Source organism: Babylonia areolata, chromosome 21, assembly GCF_041734735.1.
Source record: "Babylonia areolata isolate BAREFJ2019XMU chromosome 21, ASM4173473v1, whole genome shotgun sequence".
NCBI classification, from domain to species: domain Eukaryota; kingdom Metazoa; phylum Mollusca; class Gastropoda; order Neogastropoda; family Buccinidae; genus Babylonia; species Babylonia areolata.
In genome coordinates, this window is record NC_134896.1 from 42,509,472 (window position 1) to 42,521,867 (window position 12,396).

General features: G+C 42.0%; 1 protein-coding gene across 1 annotated transcript in view; it reads left to right on the forward strand.

Annotated features, from left to right (window-relative positions):
- The window catches only part of LOC143296357 (translation initiation factor IF-2, mitochondrial-like), a 34,336-nt gene that overhangs the window by 4,486 nt on the left and 17,454 nt on the right, over window positions 1–12,396 (forward strand). The window contains exons 6-9 of the mRNA XM_076608234.1: window positions 5,624–5,784; window positions 6,476–6,652; window positions 7,256–7,305; window positions 8,295–8,384. Coding sequence (XP_076464349.1) covers window positions 5,624–5,784; window positions 6,476–6,652; window positions 7,256–7,305; window positions 8,295–8,384 — 478 coding nt within the window. The remainder of the gene's footprint in view (window positions 1–5,623; window positions 5,785–6,475; window positions 6,653–7,255; window positions 7,306–8,294; window positions 8,385–12,396) is intronic.

Consider the following 12,396-nt stretch of genomic DNA (forward strand, 5'->3'; position numbering starts at 1 on the left):
AGTGACTGACAGTAAGGGTGCAGTACTTTCACATAATTTGAGAAGAAGGGGAGGAGAGAGAGTGGAGTTGTGTGAGACAATTTGTTGTCAAAGACCTGACAGAGGACATGGGAAAGGGGCGTGGCCATGGCTTCAGTGAACTGCCTTTCACAGTGTTCATCCGGCAGGAACTGGACAACAGCCAGTCATCCACCACTTTCATGAAACTCAGGGTTGATAGACAATCATGGACAGGAATCAGACAGTCATGGACAGGAATCATGTGTTTTTATTGTGTCACGCTTTTTGTGACTGATCAGTTGGCTTTCGTAGAGCAGACAAACTGGATGCACAGCAGACACTTTATTGGCTCATATGCAACCAGGAGGAAGTATCATCACAAAACTCCCCCCTTTAAAGAGGGAATGCTCTTTGGTATAAAAAGAAAGGAAAAAACGTAACACCTCAGTTTCTGAGAACATGATTGACTTTTTATCTTGACAGAGCCCTCGTTTTTCCTTATTGGGACAGTTATTCACTGACATGTTTACAAACATTGTGATTGCTATCACAAACATATAACGTGTTTTATTTTCTTCTGTAGGTATAATCTGGCTGTAAGCATGCTATTTCCAGTTGTATTTTGTTTGTTTTTCTTTTTCTGAAATGCTAGAATATCATTTAATTACACATACTTAACCGTGACCCAACTAGTGCAGACTCCGGCAAGGGTCTGACATTCCTGTCCTGTGCAAACTTCTAGTCTGAGAGACATAGTCATTCATGAAAGTCTAAGCTGCAAATGATTTCCCTTTGCAATTAAGAAACCACTGATAATACAGCTCTCACCTTGCAGTTGGCCATACTAAAAACGTATGTCAGATCAGTGCCTTGATGTCAATAGCCAGTACAACACATCTTGAACCTCTTACCTCCCTGCCCCGCCCCGCTCCATCCCAGACTCAGTGCGCACCACACACAGCCAGAGGCCTGTCATGGGTCCGGTCCCCTTTCTCACTAAAGAACCTTCAGCAAAAATTTTCCCCATGGAAACCCTCTCCCATTTGGGAATTCCACCACTGAATGAGACTCAGTGACCTGTGGGCACATGAAATGCACTTCCACAGCCTGATCCAACCCAGCCATTGACTGCCGACAACTTTCTGCAGGTTACTCCAACATGCCACACTCAGGCAGAGAAGCCACCAAGCCTTCCGTATGCCCCTTCGTGATGGTACCTACCTGGGCAATTACACAACCCTGTCCCAGAGACACCAGGGACATCAAGTCTTTTGTTGCCAAATGTCTGCCATTCTATGCATAGGCAACATACCAGTGCTGTCATTTTTTGACAACGTCAAAAAGGGGGGGGCCGGGGGGGGGGGGAGTGCCCATCGCCTGTCAGCTCGCATGGAGGGGCTCCACAGATCTGGCTGTCATGCCTGAGGCAGGCCCAACACGGTGACCTACCTCTGTCTCGTGCCACAGTTTCCTTCAAACACAAAAACCACTTCCACTATCGGCCCACATCCGTTGTGGAATCAGCAGATCAAACCACATGCGCACCTCCTTGCATTGACGCTCATCCGCGCTCATCCGCTCAGCTGTGGTCCACAGACCTCCCCCACAATACAGCTGTGGACCTCTGTCTTCTTTACCCGCACTAATGTCCTTAGGCGACACAGTACACTCTACTTTCGTCAAATTCTACTTGAGGGACACCTATCGCATTAGGGATAATGGCTCATCGACTTCTACCAGAGAGATGTCGCACGCCTGCGGGTTGATGGCGCAAGAGCCATCGCTTCTGTGGTAGCTGCACAACAGACCATCACAGCTCACAGACAGTAGAACAGGCGAGCCCTCCACCTTGTCGCGCTATTCTGCACTAGTTGGGTCACGGTTAAGTATGTGTAATTAAAAGGAAATTTTCTATCTAAAATTACGTTTAAATAACATACTTACCGTGACCCAAATTTAAGACCCTCCCGTCCTCCCCGCTTCCTGTTCTCTCTGCTTGCTGCGCTGGTGATGGCATATTGCCGTCAAAAGAGGGCGATAACCAGCGGGACAAAGGGGAGGTTACCTACTTCCGGGGGGTTATCGGCCGTAGTTTCGTCTGCTCCGCATAGGCGGATAGTAGTTTGCACAGGACAGGAATGTCAGAACCCTGCCGGAGTCTGCACTAGTTGGGTCACGGTAAGTATGTTATTTAAACGTAATTTTAGATAGAAAATTTCCTATTAAAACAAGAGAGGCAAGGCCTTCAAGACTCACTTGTGATACACTTTAAAAAGAAATCTAATCATTAAAATGTGTTCTGTATTTGTTATTATAAAGCTTCGGGTTAAAAGAAGAATTAAAAAAAAAAAAGAAAAAAAAAAGGTCCTAACGGCAGATTCGAACCTCACTTGTTCAGATGAGAAGAAACTGTCTTATCCATTACACTATCGTGGCTCCTTAACTGATGTTCAAAAATATAATATTTAAACATGCTTTTTTAAAGGGCAATAAATCGATTGCAGTATTTGCAGTGAGAACGCTGTTTAAATCATATTATTCTGGTGTATCTTGGGTGTTCAAAAAATCTTTAAGGGCAATTAAAAATTCTTTTTAAAATGATTAGTAACCTGTTCATGATTAACGAAAATTAACCACCCATATTGATATTCATAAAAATGATTGAGGTGTTCACTTGCTGTGAACGTGTTCTAAGATACTTGACAGTTTGTATTCCTTGACAGCTTGTGTAAGATCTTAAGAAATGAATGATAATACTCCATGATGATAACCAGCCAGTGTATAATCCAACTGCTTGGCTGTTTCTATCAGAGTATTTATGGTGGGTTGGGTTTTTTTTGTTTGTTTTTTTGTTGTTGTTTTTTTGTTTGGTTGGTTTTTGTTTTGTTTTTTGTTCTTTGTTTGTTTTTTCTTCTTTATAAATGTCCATTAAGATGCTGTTGTTGTTGTAAAATGTCAGCCTATCAAAATGGAATTTTAAAAAATTAATTTAAAAAAAAATCTTTTTAATTAAGTCCGCGGTAAAGGAGATGTGGCTATCGCCGCAATCATACTGCAACATTTAGCCGTTTTCTCTGGATCTAGATAGATGTACAAGTTTAGTTACACCCGGTTGACACGGTCGATTCAATTTCTCTTTTATGTTCATTCTAGTTTTATAGTTTTAAAGTTGATATGAAAATTGAGTATTTTGTTAAACTAATAACATGTAGAGCCAAGTACAAGTACTTCTAAACGTTGTATGAAGTGAAAAGGACTTCATTTTCAGAAAAGTCAAGACTGGAAATTTTTGCATTTCATCAATTCAAGGGTATTAACTCTCATGGTTTATTATTTTTAACTGTGAATTCTGACTGATTCTATGGATATTTTTATGGCAGTTTGGGACATAATCCAGTAAGTGATGAGGTGTTCACAAATCTTTCTCTGAATAAATATTTAACGGTCTCCTTCTCCAACTTTCCATCACATGTTATCGTGTATTGTCCACTGAATATAGGATTGAACGGGCAGGTCAACAACTTGAAACAAAATGGCGTTGTTCGCGTTCACGAAGAATATGAGCACGCACTTTGAATATGTATAAATATGTGTATGCAATTGATTTTTGCCCATGACCTTCAGGGCTCAGCCAATAGATCTATAAAGTCCACTCGTCGTATTGATTTTAGTATTTTCCAAAAAAGACCACTTGGGCGAATGAACATAGTGAAAGCCCTGTACACTGAGAGTAAAACACACAAGTTTTTTATGTATTGAGTATAATTTGAAAATGTAATGTTTAAGATGAGAAAGATCAGTTTAAAGCAAATTAAGCCCCCTAGCATTAATTACAGATTAATTTCCTTTTTTTTTACTATCTGCACCAAAAACATGCAAAATAAATATAACTTCCATGCAAAAGAAGTTCCTGTTTGAACAAAAAATGATAATAATGACTGCTCTTGTTGTTGTGTCAGAATATCAGATCAAAGTGCCAAGTTTAGAGAATAAAAAAAATATAAATATAACAGTAAATTCAGTTTACATATAATTTGGCTTATTTTTTTATTTTTTTGTGCCCATCCCAGAGGTGCAATATTGTTTTAAACAAGATGACTGGAAAGAACTGAATTTTTCCTATTTCTATGCCAAATTTGGTGTCAACTGACAAAGTATTTGCAGAGAAAATGGCAATGTTAAAGTTTACCACGGACACACACACACACACACACACACACACACAGACAACCGAACACCGGGTTAAAACATAGACTCACTTAGTTTACACAAGTGAGTCAGTAAATGGGAAATCCATACTCATTTTCTTCATGTATTACCTCTGAATCCTCAAAATTCCCTGGCAATGGGAGAGCACTTTTTTTTCTTTCTTTTTTTTCAACAAAATTCCCAGGCAGTGAACGGGTTAAATATGTATATACATATATCTATCCATCTATCTATATATGTGTGTGTGTGTGTAATTGTTTGGTTACTTGGGGGGTTTTGTGTGGATTTTTTGGTGTTTTTTGTGCTTGTTTGTTTATTTTAAATTGTTTTGTTGTGTGTGAGTGTGATTCTTCATATTCTTTGTGATTTTTTCAGTATATGAAACTTACATTGGAAAAAATATACACAAAAAGTCAATCAAAATAAGTACTCTCTATGTGTGCATGTGTCTGTATGTGTGTGTGTGTGTGTGTGTGTGCATGTGTGTGTATAATTATAATTTATGTTTACGTGTGTGTGTATAGTAAACTAGCATTGACATTTCTCTGGAATTACAATATCTGTTTTCCTGAATCTCAACATGTTAATTGATATTGATCTTTGTTTTGTTTTTCTCTGTGTGTGTCCCCCCATGATAAACATAATAAACCTTGTGATTTATCAGAAATAATGACATTTATTGCAATGAAACTTGGCATAGTTATGGATATTCACATGATCTCTGCAGCCATCCACATTAGAATGACTTTGCAAGGCAGAAAAGGCCCCATATTTTGCAATAAGTGTTCCAACCACTTGATTTTGGTATAAGTGATTCAAAATTCTGTACTTAAACGCAAATATTTTATATTAGTGGTGCTGCTTAACATGCAGATAAATCTCTATGATTCAAACGCTTTGATGAAAATGCTGATCAGTACCAAAAATCAGTTTACTGCACATCGACTTGGATCTCACAAAAAGATGAGAAGTATTCTTTTTATTTTGTTTTTGCTTTGATATCAGGAGAATGTCAGGCAAGCAAGTTCTACATGCCATAGGTTTCTTTGATATGAGGAATGTGTCATATGATCAGATTGGAATAATAGATGTACTCAGTGTCATAGATGGGAATAATAGATGTACTCAGTGTCACACGAACTGCCCCAAAGGTGTGTTACTTACTTACTTACTTACTTAGCTTTTTCATCCCTTTTGGGGTACAGGCCATGAACAAGAGATCTCCACAGTCCCCTGTCCTGTGTCTTTGCCTCTGTCTGGCTCCAGATAAGACTCATCTTCTTCGTGTCTACCTGGGGGTCTCTACCCCCAGGTGTTTCTCAGCCTGCATCTTTCTCTTCCCTTGAGGGTTCTTGTCAGGGCCTGCCTGGTGGTGCATGACACTGGGGGTGTATTGGTCCCATTTATTTCCCAGGCCACCCCCAGAACCAGAGGTGTTGGTGAAACGTTCTCCCGTGGTGACCATCATGGGTCATGTGGACCATGGCAAGACCACACTGCTGGATTATCTGCGCCAGTCCAACGTGGTGGATCAGGAGTTTGGCGGTATCACTCAGCACATCGGTGCTTTCAAAGGTGTGGTCAGCTTGCCTTCAGAAAGTGCGTGCACTGTGTAATGAGTGTGTATGTGAGAGATGTCATCAGTTAAAAAATGAAAGTTTTGCTGGTATGGCCAGGTAACAAGATCCAACGACTTAGCTAAAACAATCCTCCAAGGAACTGTGGAGGGAGGGAGACAGAGGGGGAGACAGAAATTGATGGATGACAAATTGCTGAATGAACAGGAAAACCATTTGCACAGACCAACAGACCTTGAAAAATCTGGTGATCAGTTCTGTGGGGCTCCCCAATTACTCTTCACAGAAGATGTGAGAGATAATGTATCAGTTTTATGTGTGTGAGTGAGTGTGTTAGTGTGTGAGTGACTATGTGTGAGTAAGTGCATTTAAGTGGGTGTGGGTATGTTCCATGTGTTTAAGTCAGTTTTGTGAGAAAATGAACAGTCTTTGTGGTAAGATGTGATGGCTCTTTTTTTTTTTTTTTTCTAATGTAGATTTTGTGTTACTTATCATCTCATGTGGCAAATTTCTTTTCATTTTATTTTGGTTGTTTCAGTATCTACAGTTGATATGTAATTACTTTGTAAAGTCTGCAAAATTTGCCATCATGTATTTTCACAATTTGTTTACTCTTCCCATGACATGAATTCAAATTAAAATGTGGAATTCATCATGATTTTGTGTTGGACGTTGTATGTGTGCTGCAGTGAAGCTGCCATCCAGTGAGTCCATCTGCTTCCTGGACACGCCCGGGCATGCAGCCTTCTCTGCGATGCGTGCCCGAGGTGCCCAGGTGACGGACATCGTGGTGCTGGTGGTGGCTGCGGACGACGGGGTCATGGAGCAGACCCAGGAGTCCATCCAGCATGCACAGGCTGCTGGAGGTGGGGTGTGGGTGTCTGTCAGGGGAGTGGTGGGGGGCTGGTGGACAAGTGTTTGTGTGGGGGTGGGTGGTTGTGTATGTGTGTGTGCTGGGGTGGTTGGGAGGGGTGTGCACATGCATGTGTGTATGTGTGCCTGTTTGTGTCTTCTGTAGCTTGGAGAAGAGAGTGTTTGGTGTGTGTGCATGCACATGTGAGAGGAACAGAGAGAGTATGGGATAAGGTGTGTGTGTGTGAGAGAGAGGGGGAGAGGAGAGAGTCAGTGTGTTTGTATGTGTGTGATGATAGAATTACATGAATGATGATGGATGTGTCATTTAGTCATGTAATACTTGAGATCTGTGTGTGTGTGTGTGTATGTGTGTGTGTGCACGTGTGTGTCTGTGTGTGTGTTGTTGTTGTTGTTTTGTGTGACTGACTGTGGAGAAGTTGTGTCCTGAGTTTACTTATAAAGTGCCAAAAAGATAAAAGGGTGTCAGGTGCAAAAGAATGTGTCACTCTATTGCAGTATTCACACACAGTATCATGAGTATGTAGATCACTAAATAACATTAGCACCTGGTGTTCTGTACAGTGTAATAATATATCATCGCGTTTTTCTCTCAGTTCCTATCATTGTGGCTATCAACAAGATCGACAAAGAAGATGCTAACGTGGTAAGTAATTTTTCATATATGATCACATTCTCACGGTTCAGACGCTGGTCTGCCAATATAGAGTCTATGAGGGTCTAGGTTCAAATCCCGCTCTCCCTTTCTCCCTAGTTTGACTGGAAAATCAAACTGAGCATCTAGTCGTTTGGATGAAACGATAAAACGACCAAGCAGATTGGGTTATGCTGCAGGTCAGGCATCTGCCTAGAAGATGTAGTGTAGCATATATGGATTTGTCTGAACGCACTGACACCTCCTTGAGAAACCAAAACTGAAACTCTGTCTGCCTGTCTGGTCTCTCTCTGTCGCTGTCTCTTTTCTGTATTTCTGTGTTTGTCCTTCTCTTGTCTATCTCTCTTTGTCTATTCCTTCTCTTGTCTATCTCTCTTTGTCTATTCCTTCTCTTGTCTATCTCTCTTTGTCTATTCCTTCTCTTGTCTATCTCTCTTTGTCTATTCCTTCTCTTGTCTATCTCTCTTTGTCTGTTCCTTCTCTTGTCTATCTCTCTTTGTCTATTCCTTCTCTTGTCTATCTCTCTTTGTCTATTCCTTCTCTTGTCTATCTCTCTTTGTCTGTTCCTTCTCTTGTCTATCTCTCTTTGTCTATTCCTTCTCTGTGTCTGTCTGTTCCATTACATACTTCTATAATTTCACAACTGCTTTCCTGAAATATTGCATGATTTAAAATGAAATGGATGATTTCATCTTTAAAGGGCAAGATATGGATATTCACTGCAAAAGTTACAGGTTTTGTTTGTTTTCTGTCTCAAGACATTTAAAGGGAAGATTTTTTTCTGTTGTTTTTACATCATTTTGGTATTATTTAAGAGGAAGTTGACGTATTATTGGCTGTTGTTAAAGAGGAAGATACTTTATATCTTTTTCTCTGTGTGTGTGTGTGTCTGTCTGTCTGTCTGTCTGTGTGTCTCTCTCTGTATTTGTCTGTCTCTCTCCTTCTCTTTATAAGCAGTGAATTATATGGATTTTGTGAAGGAACGGGCCAAGCACATGTTGCTGGAGCATCAGATACTGCTGGAAGAGTTTGGTGGAGACATTCAGGCTGTGCCAATCTCAGCTCTTAAAGTGAGTTTTCATACATGTTTTGTATTGCATTGCATTGTATGATGTTGTATTGTCTTGTATTGTATTGTGTGTCTCAGCTCTTAAAGTGAGTTTTCATACATGTATTGCATTGCATTGTATTGTATTGTATTGTATTGCACTGTATTGTATTGCATTGCATTGCATTGTATAGTGTTGAACTGTATTGTGTTGTATTGTATTGTATTGTCTCAGCTCTTAAAGTGAGTTTTCATACATGTATTGTATTGCATTGTATTGTATTGTATTGTATTGCACTGTATTGTATTGCATTGCATTGCATTGTATAGTGTTGAACTGTATTGTGTTGTATTGTATTGTATTGTGTCTCAGCTCTTGAAGTGAGTTTTCATACATGTATTGTATTGTATTGCATTGTGTTGTATTGTATTGCATTGTATAGTGTTGTATTATGTTGTATTGTAATTTGTATTTTTGTTGTATTGTATAGTGTTGTATTGTATTGTGTCTCATCTCTTAAAGTGAGATTTCATACATGTATCGTATTGCATTTCATTGTATTGTGTTGTGTTGTATTGTATTGTATTGCATTCTATTGTATTGTGTCTCAGCTCTTAAAGTGAGTTTTCATACATGTATTGTGTTGCATTGTATTGTGTTGTGTTGTGTTGTGTCTCAGCTCTTAAAGTGAGTTTTTTCCATACATGTATTGCATTGTGTTGTGTTGTGTTGTGTTGTATTGCATTGTATCATATCTTAGCTCTAAAAGTGAGTTTTTCCATACATGTATTGCATTGTATTGTATTATACTGTATTATATTACTTTTGGCTACAACTTAATTCTCTGTGTGAAATTGAGGCTGCTTTCCCTGGAGAGAGCACATCGCTACAACGAGAATGCCACACATTTTTGTTGTTGTTGTTTTTTCTGGCTACAATCGTATCTGGTTTCCTATCAATGTTTTGCCAGGGGCAGCTCTTTTGGCCTGGGTTGTTTTACGTGTGCTAAGTGCAGTCTGCACACAGGGCCTCAGTTTATCATCTCATTTAAATGACTAGCACCCAGACCACCATCTAGTAGAGGGGTAAGTGAAAATCCTGGTCCATATTTGGGAGTCAGACCCATGGTCACTTGCTTCCTATTTGGGCACATTGCCACTAGGTCACCCACTCCATGGCTATACCAATCTCTTCTTTTGACAAGGACCTTAATTGCTCACAGTCTACTTTTTGCATGCACCTTTACTCACCTTTACAAGGGGGATGTATAGCATTTACCTTGTCTGTCTGTCTTTTTGTCTGGATTCCTGAACACACCTACATCCCTTAACCAGTTGAGATAAGATTTTTGCTCTTGACCAATTTAGATGTCTTCTGGTTTCAAGGCAAATTTGGAGCAGATCAGTCATTTCATTAGGGAATAACAGGAAACTAAGTTTAGAAATAGTGCTACCATTTGCCTGAGCTAGAGGTGGGAATTGAAAGGTCAAAGTCATGAAGGTTGCAGGATAGAAACTGAATATGGGCAGTGTATGTTTTGTTACTCTTTCATCTTTGTATTACTCTTTGTCACAACAGATTTCTTTGTGTGAAATTTGGCCTAAAAATAAAAATTCAAACTACTTCAACCATTTGACTGTCATTTTGGATCAATTTGAGAAAAGGTGAGATGTGGAGAACGTTCTCTTTGTGTTTTAAATTGATGAATTAGTTATTTTGCTCTTTGTTTGTTTTTTTTATCTTTGAAGGGCCATCTGCTGTATATGTTGTGTTTGCTGACAGACAGGTCAGGACATCAGCAGTTAATGGCTGGTGTATGTCAGAGGAAAAGCAGATCATCCTGACAGGGCACTGCAGTGTGGTTCGTCCGTCGGGATCGACGAGGACCATCTAGTCATCCTGGGGGTGGGTGGGTTGGGCTCTGTGGGTGCGCAGATGGCTGGTCAGACCAATCCGTGCCTGGAAGGTTCTGACGCAGTGTGGACAGGGGATGGTGGCGGCTGTCGGGGACTTGCCGGCACTGCTTTTCCTGGCCTGTCTGCGTTGCTCTGCTGCAGCGATTCTGTTGGCCTCACAGGATTTGGCGCCTTTGTGGACAGTTGAACGCCACTTTGGTCTGTCCATTGCATTCAGCTCCCACGTGTCATGGCTGATGTTGAAGGCCTTCAGAGAAGCTTTCAGAGTGTCTTTGAAGCGCTTCTTTTGGCCTCCATGGGAGCGCTTGCCATGTTGGAGTTCGCCGTACAGCAGTTTCTTGGGGAGCCGGTGGTCTGGCATGCGAACTGCATGGCCTGCCCAGCGCAGCTGGGCCTGCATCAAGATGGTGTAGATGCTGGGCAAGTTTGCACAAGTGAGCACCTCTGTGTCAGGGATCTTCTCTTGCCACTTTATGCCGAGAAGTTTTCTGAGGCTGGTGGTGTGGAAGTGGTTCAACTTTTTGGCGTGGCGTTTGTAGACCATCCATGATTCACATCCATAGAGCAGTGTGGTGAGAACTGTGGCCTTGTATACTTTGAGCTTCATCTCCAGGGTGATGCCTCTCCTGTTCCAAATGTTCTTATGGAGTCTGCTGAAGGCAGCACTGGCTTTGGTAAGTCTGGCATTCACCTCGTCGTCGATGACAACTGTGCGAGAGAGTGTACTGCCCAGGTATGTGAACTTGTCCACCGCGTTCAGTCGTTGCCCGTTGATGAAGATGTTTGGTTCAACGTAAGGCTTTCCTGGAGCTGGCTGGTGCATCACCTCAGTCTTCTTTGTGCTGATTGTGAGGCCAAAGTTGTCACAGGCAGCAGAGAACTTGTCGACGCTGTGTTGCATGTCAGCTTCGGAGGCAGCGTTGTGAGCGCAGTCATCAACAAACAGGAAGTCGTTGACAGTGTCCGCTGTCCTCACCTTGGTTTTTGCTTGAAGCCTCCTGAGGTTGAAGAGTGAGCCATCTGTGCGGTACCTGATGCTAATGCCTGCGTCAACGACTCTGAAGGCATCTGTCAGCATGGCTGAAAACATGAGACTGAACAGGGTGGGGGCAAGAACACACCCTTGCTTGACTCCATTGGAGACAGGGAATGGTTCTGAAGTCTCTCCGTTGTCTTGGACTCGGGCCAGCATCCCATCGTGTAGTTGCCGTATGATGGTGATGAACTTTCTGGGACATCCGTACTTCGCCATGATTCTCCAAAGGCCATCTCTGCTAACAGTATTGAAGGCCTTGGTCAGATCGACATAGGTGGAGTAAAGGTGGGCGTTCTGTTCCTGACACTTCTCCTGGAGCTGCCTGGCAGCAAACACCATGTCGACAGTCCCACATTCTTTCTGGAAGCCACACTGGCTCTCTGGTAGGAGACCTTTCTCAAGGTGCGCTATGAGACGGTTGAGTAGCACTCTGGCCAGAGTCTTGCCTGCGACGGACAGCAGGGATATTCCATGATGGTTGTCACAGGCCTGATGATTTCCTTTGCGCTTGTACAGGTGTATGATGGAAGCGTCTTTGAAGTCCTGTGGAACTGCCTCATGCTGCCAGTTGAGCTGGAACAGCTGATGAAGCTTCTCAGTAAGCGCCATACCACCTTTTTTGTAGACCTCAGCTGGAATGGAGTCTGAGCCAGGGGCTTTGCCATTGGAAAGCAGACGGATAGCTTTCTGGGTCTCCTCCAAAGTTGAAATGGCATCCAACAACTCACTGACTGGCACCTGGGGGAGTCGGTCGATGGCTTCATCATTGATGGTGGAAGGGCGGTTCAGCACACTGTCAAAGTGTTCAGCCCATCTCTCAAGGATCCTATCCTTGTCAGTGATTAGGGTAGAACCATCAGCACTGAGGAGTGGAGCAGATCCAGAGGTGGTGGGACCGTAGACTTCTTTCAGGCTGTTACAGAAGTTCTTCATGTCGTTGCTGTCTGCAAAGCCCTGGATCTCATCAGCTTTGTTGCTCAACCAGGAATCCTGCATCTGCCGCAGCTTCAGCTGGATGGTGCTGCGTGCGCTCTTCAGTATGTCTTTCTTTGACTGTGACTTGGGATCTTCAATGTGGGCT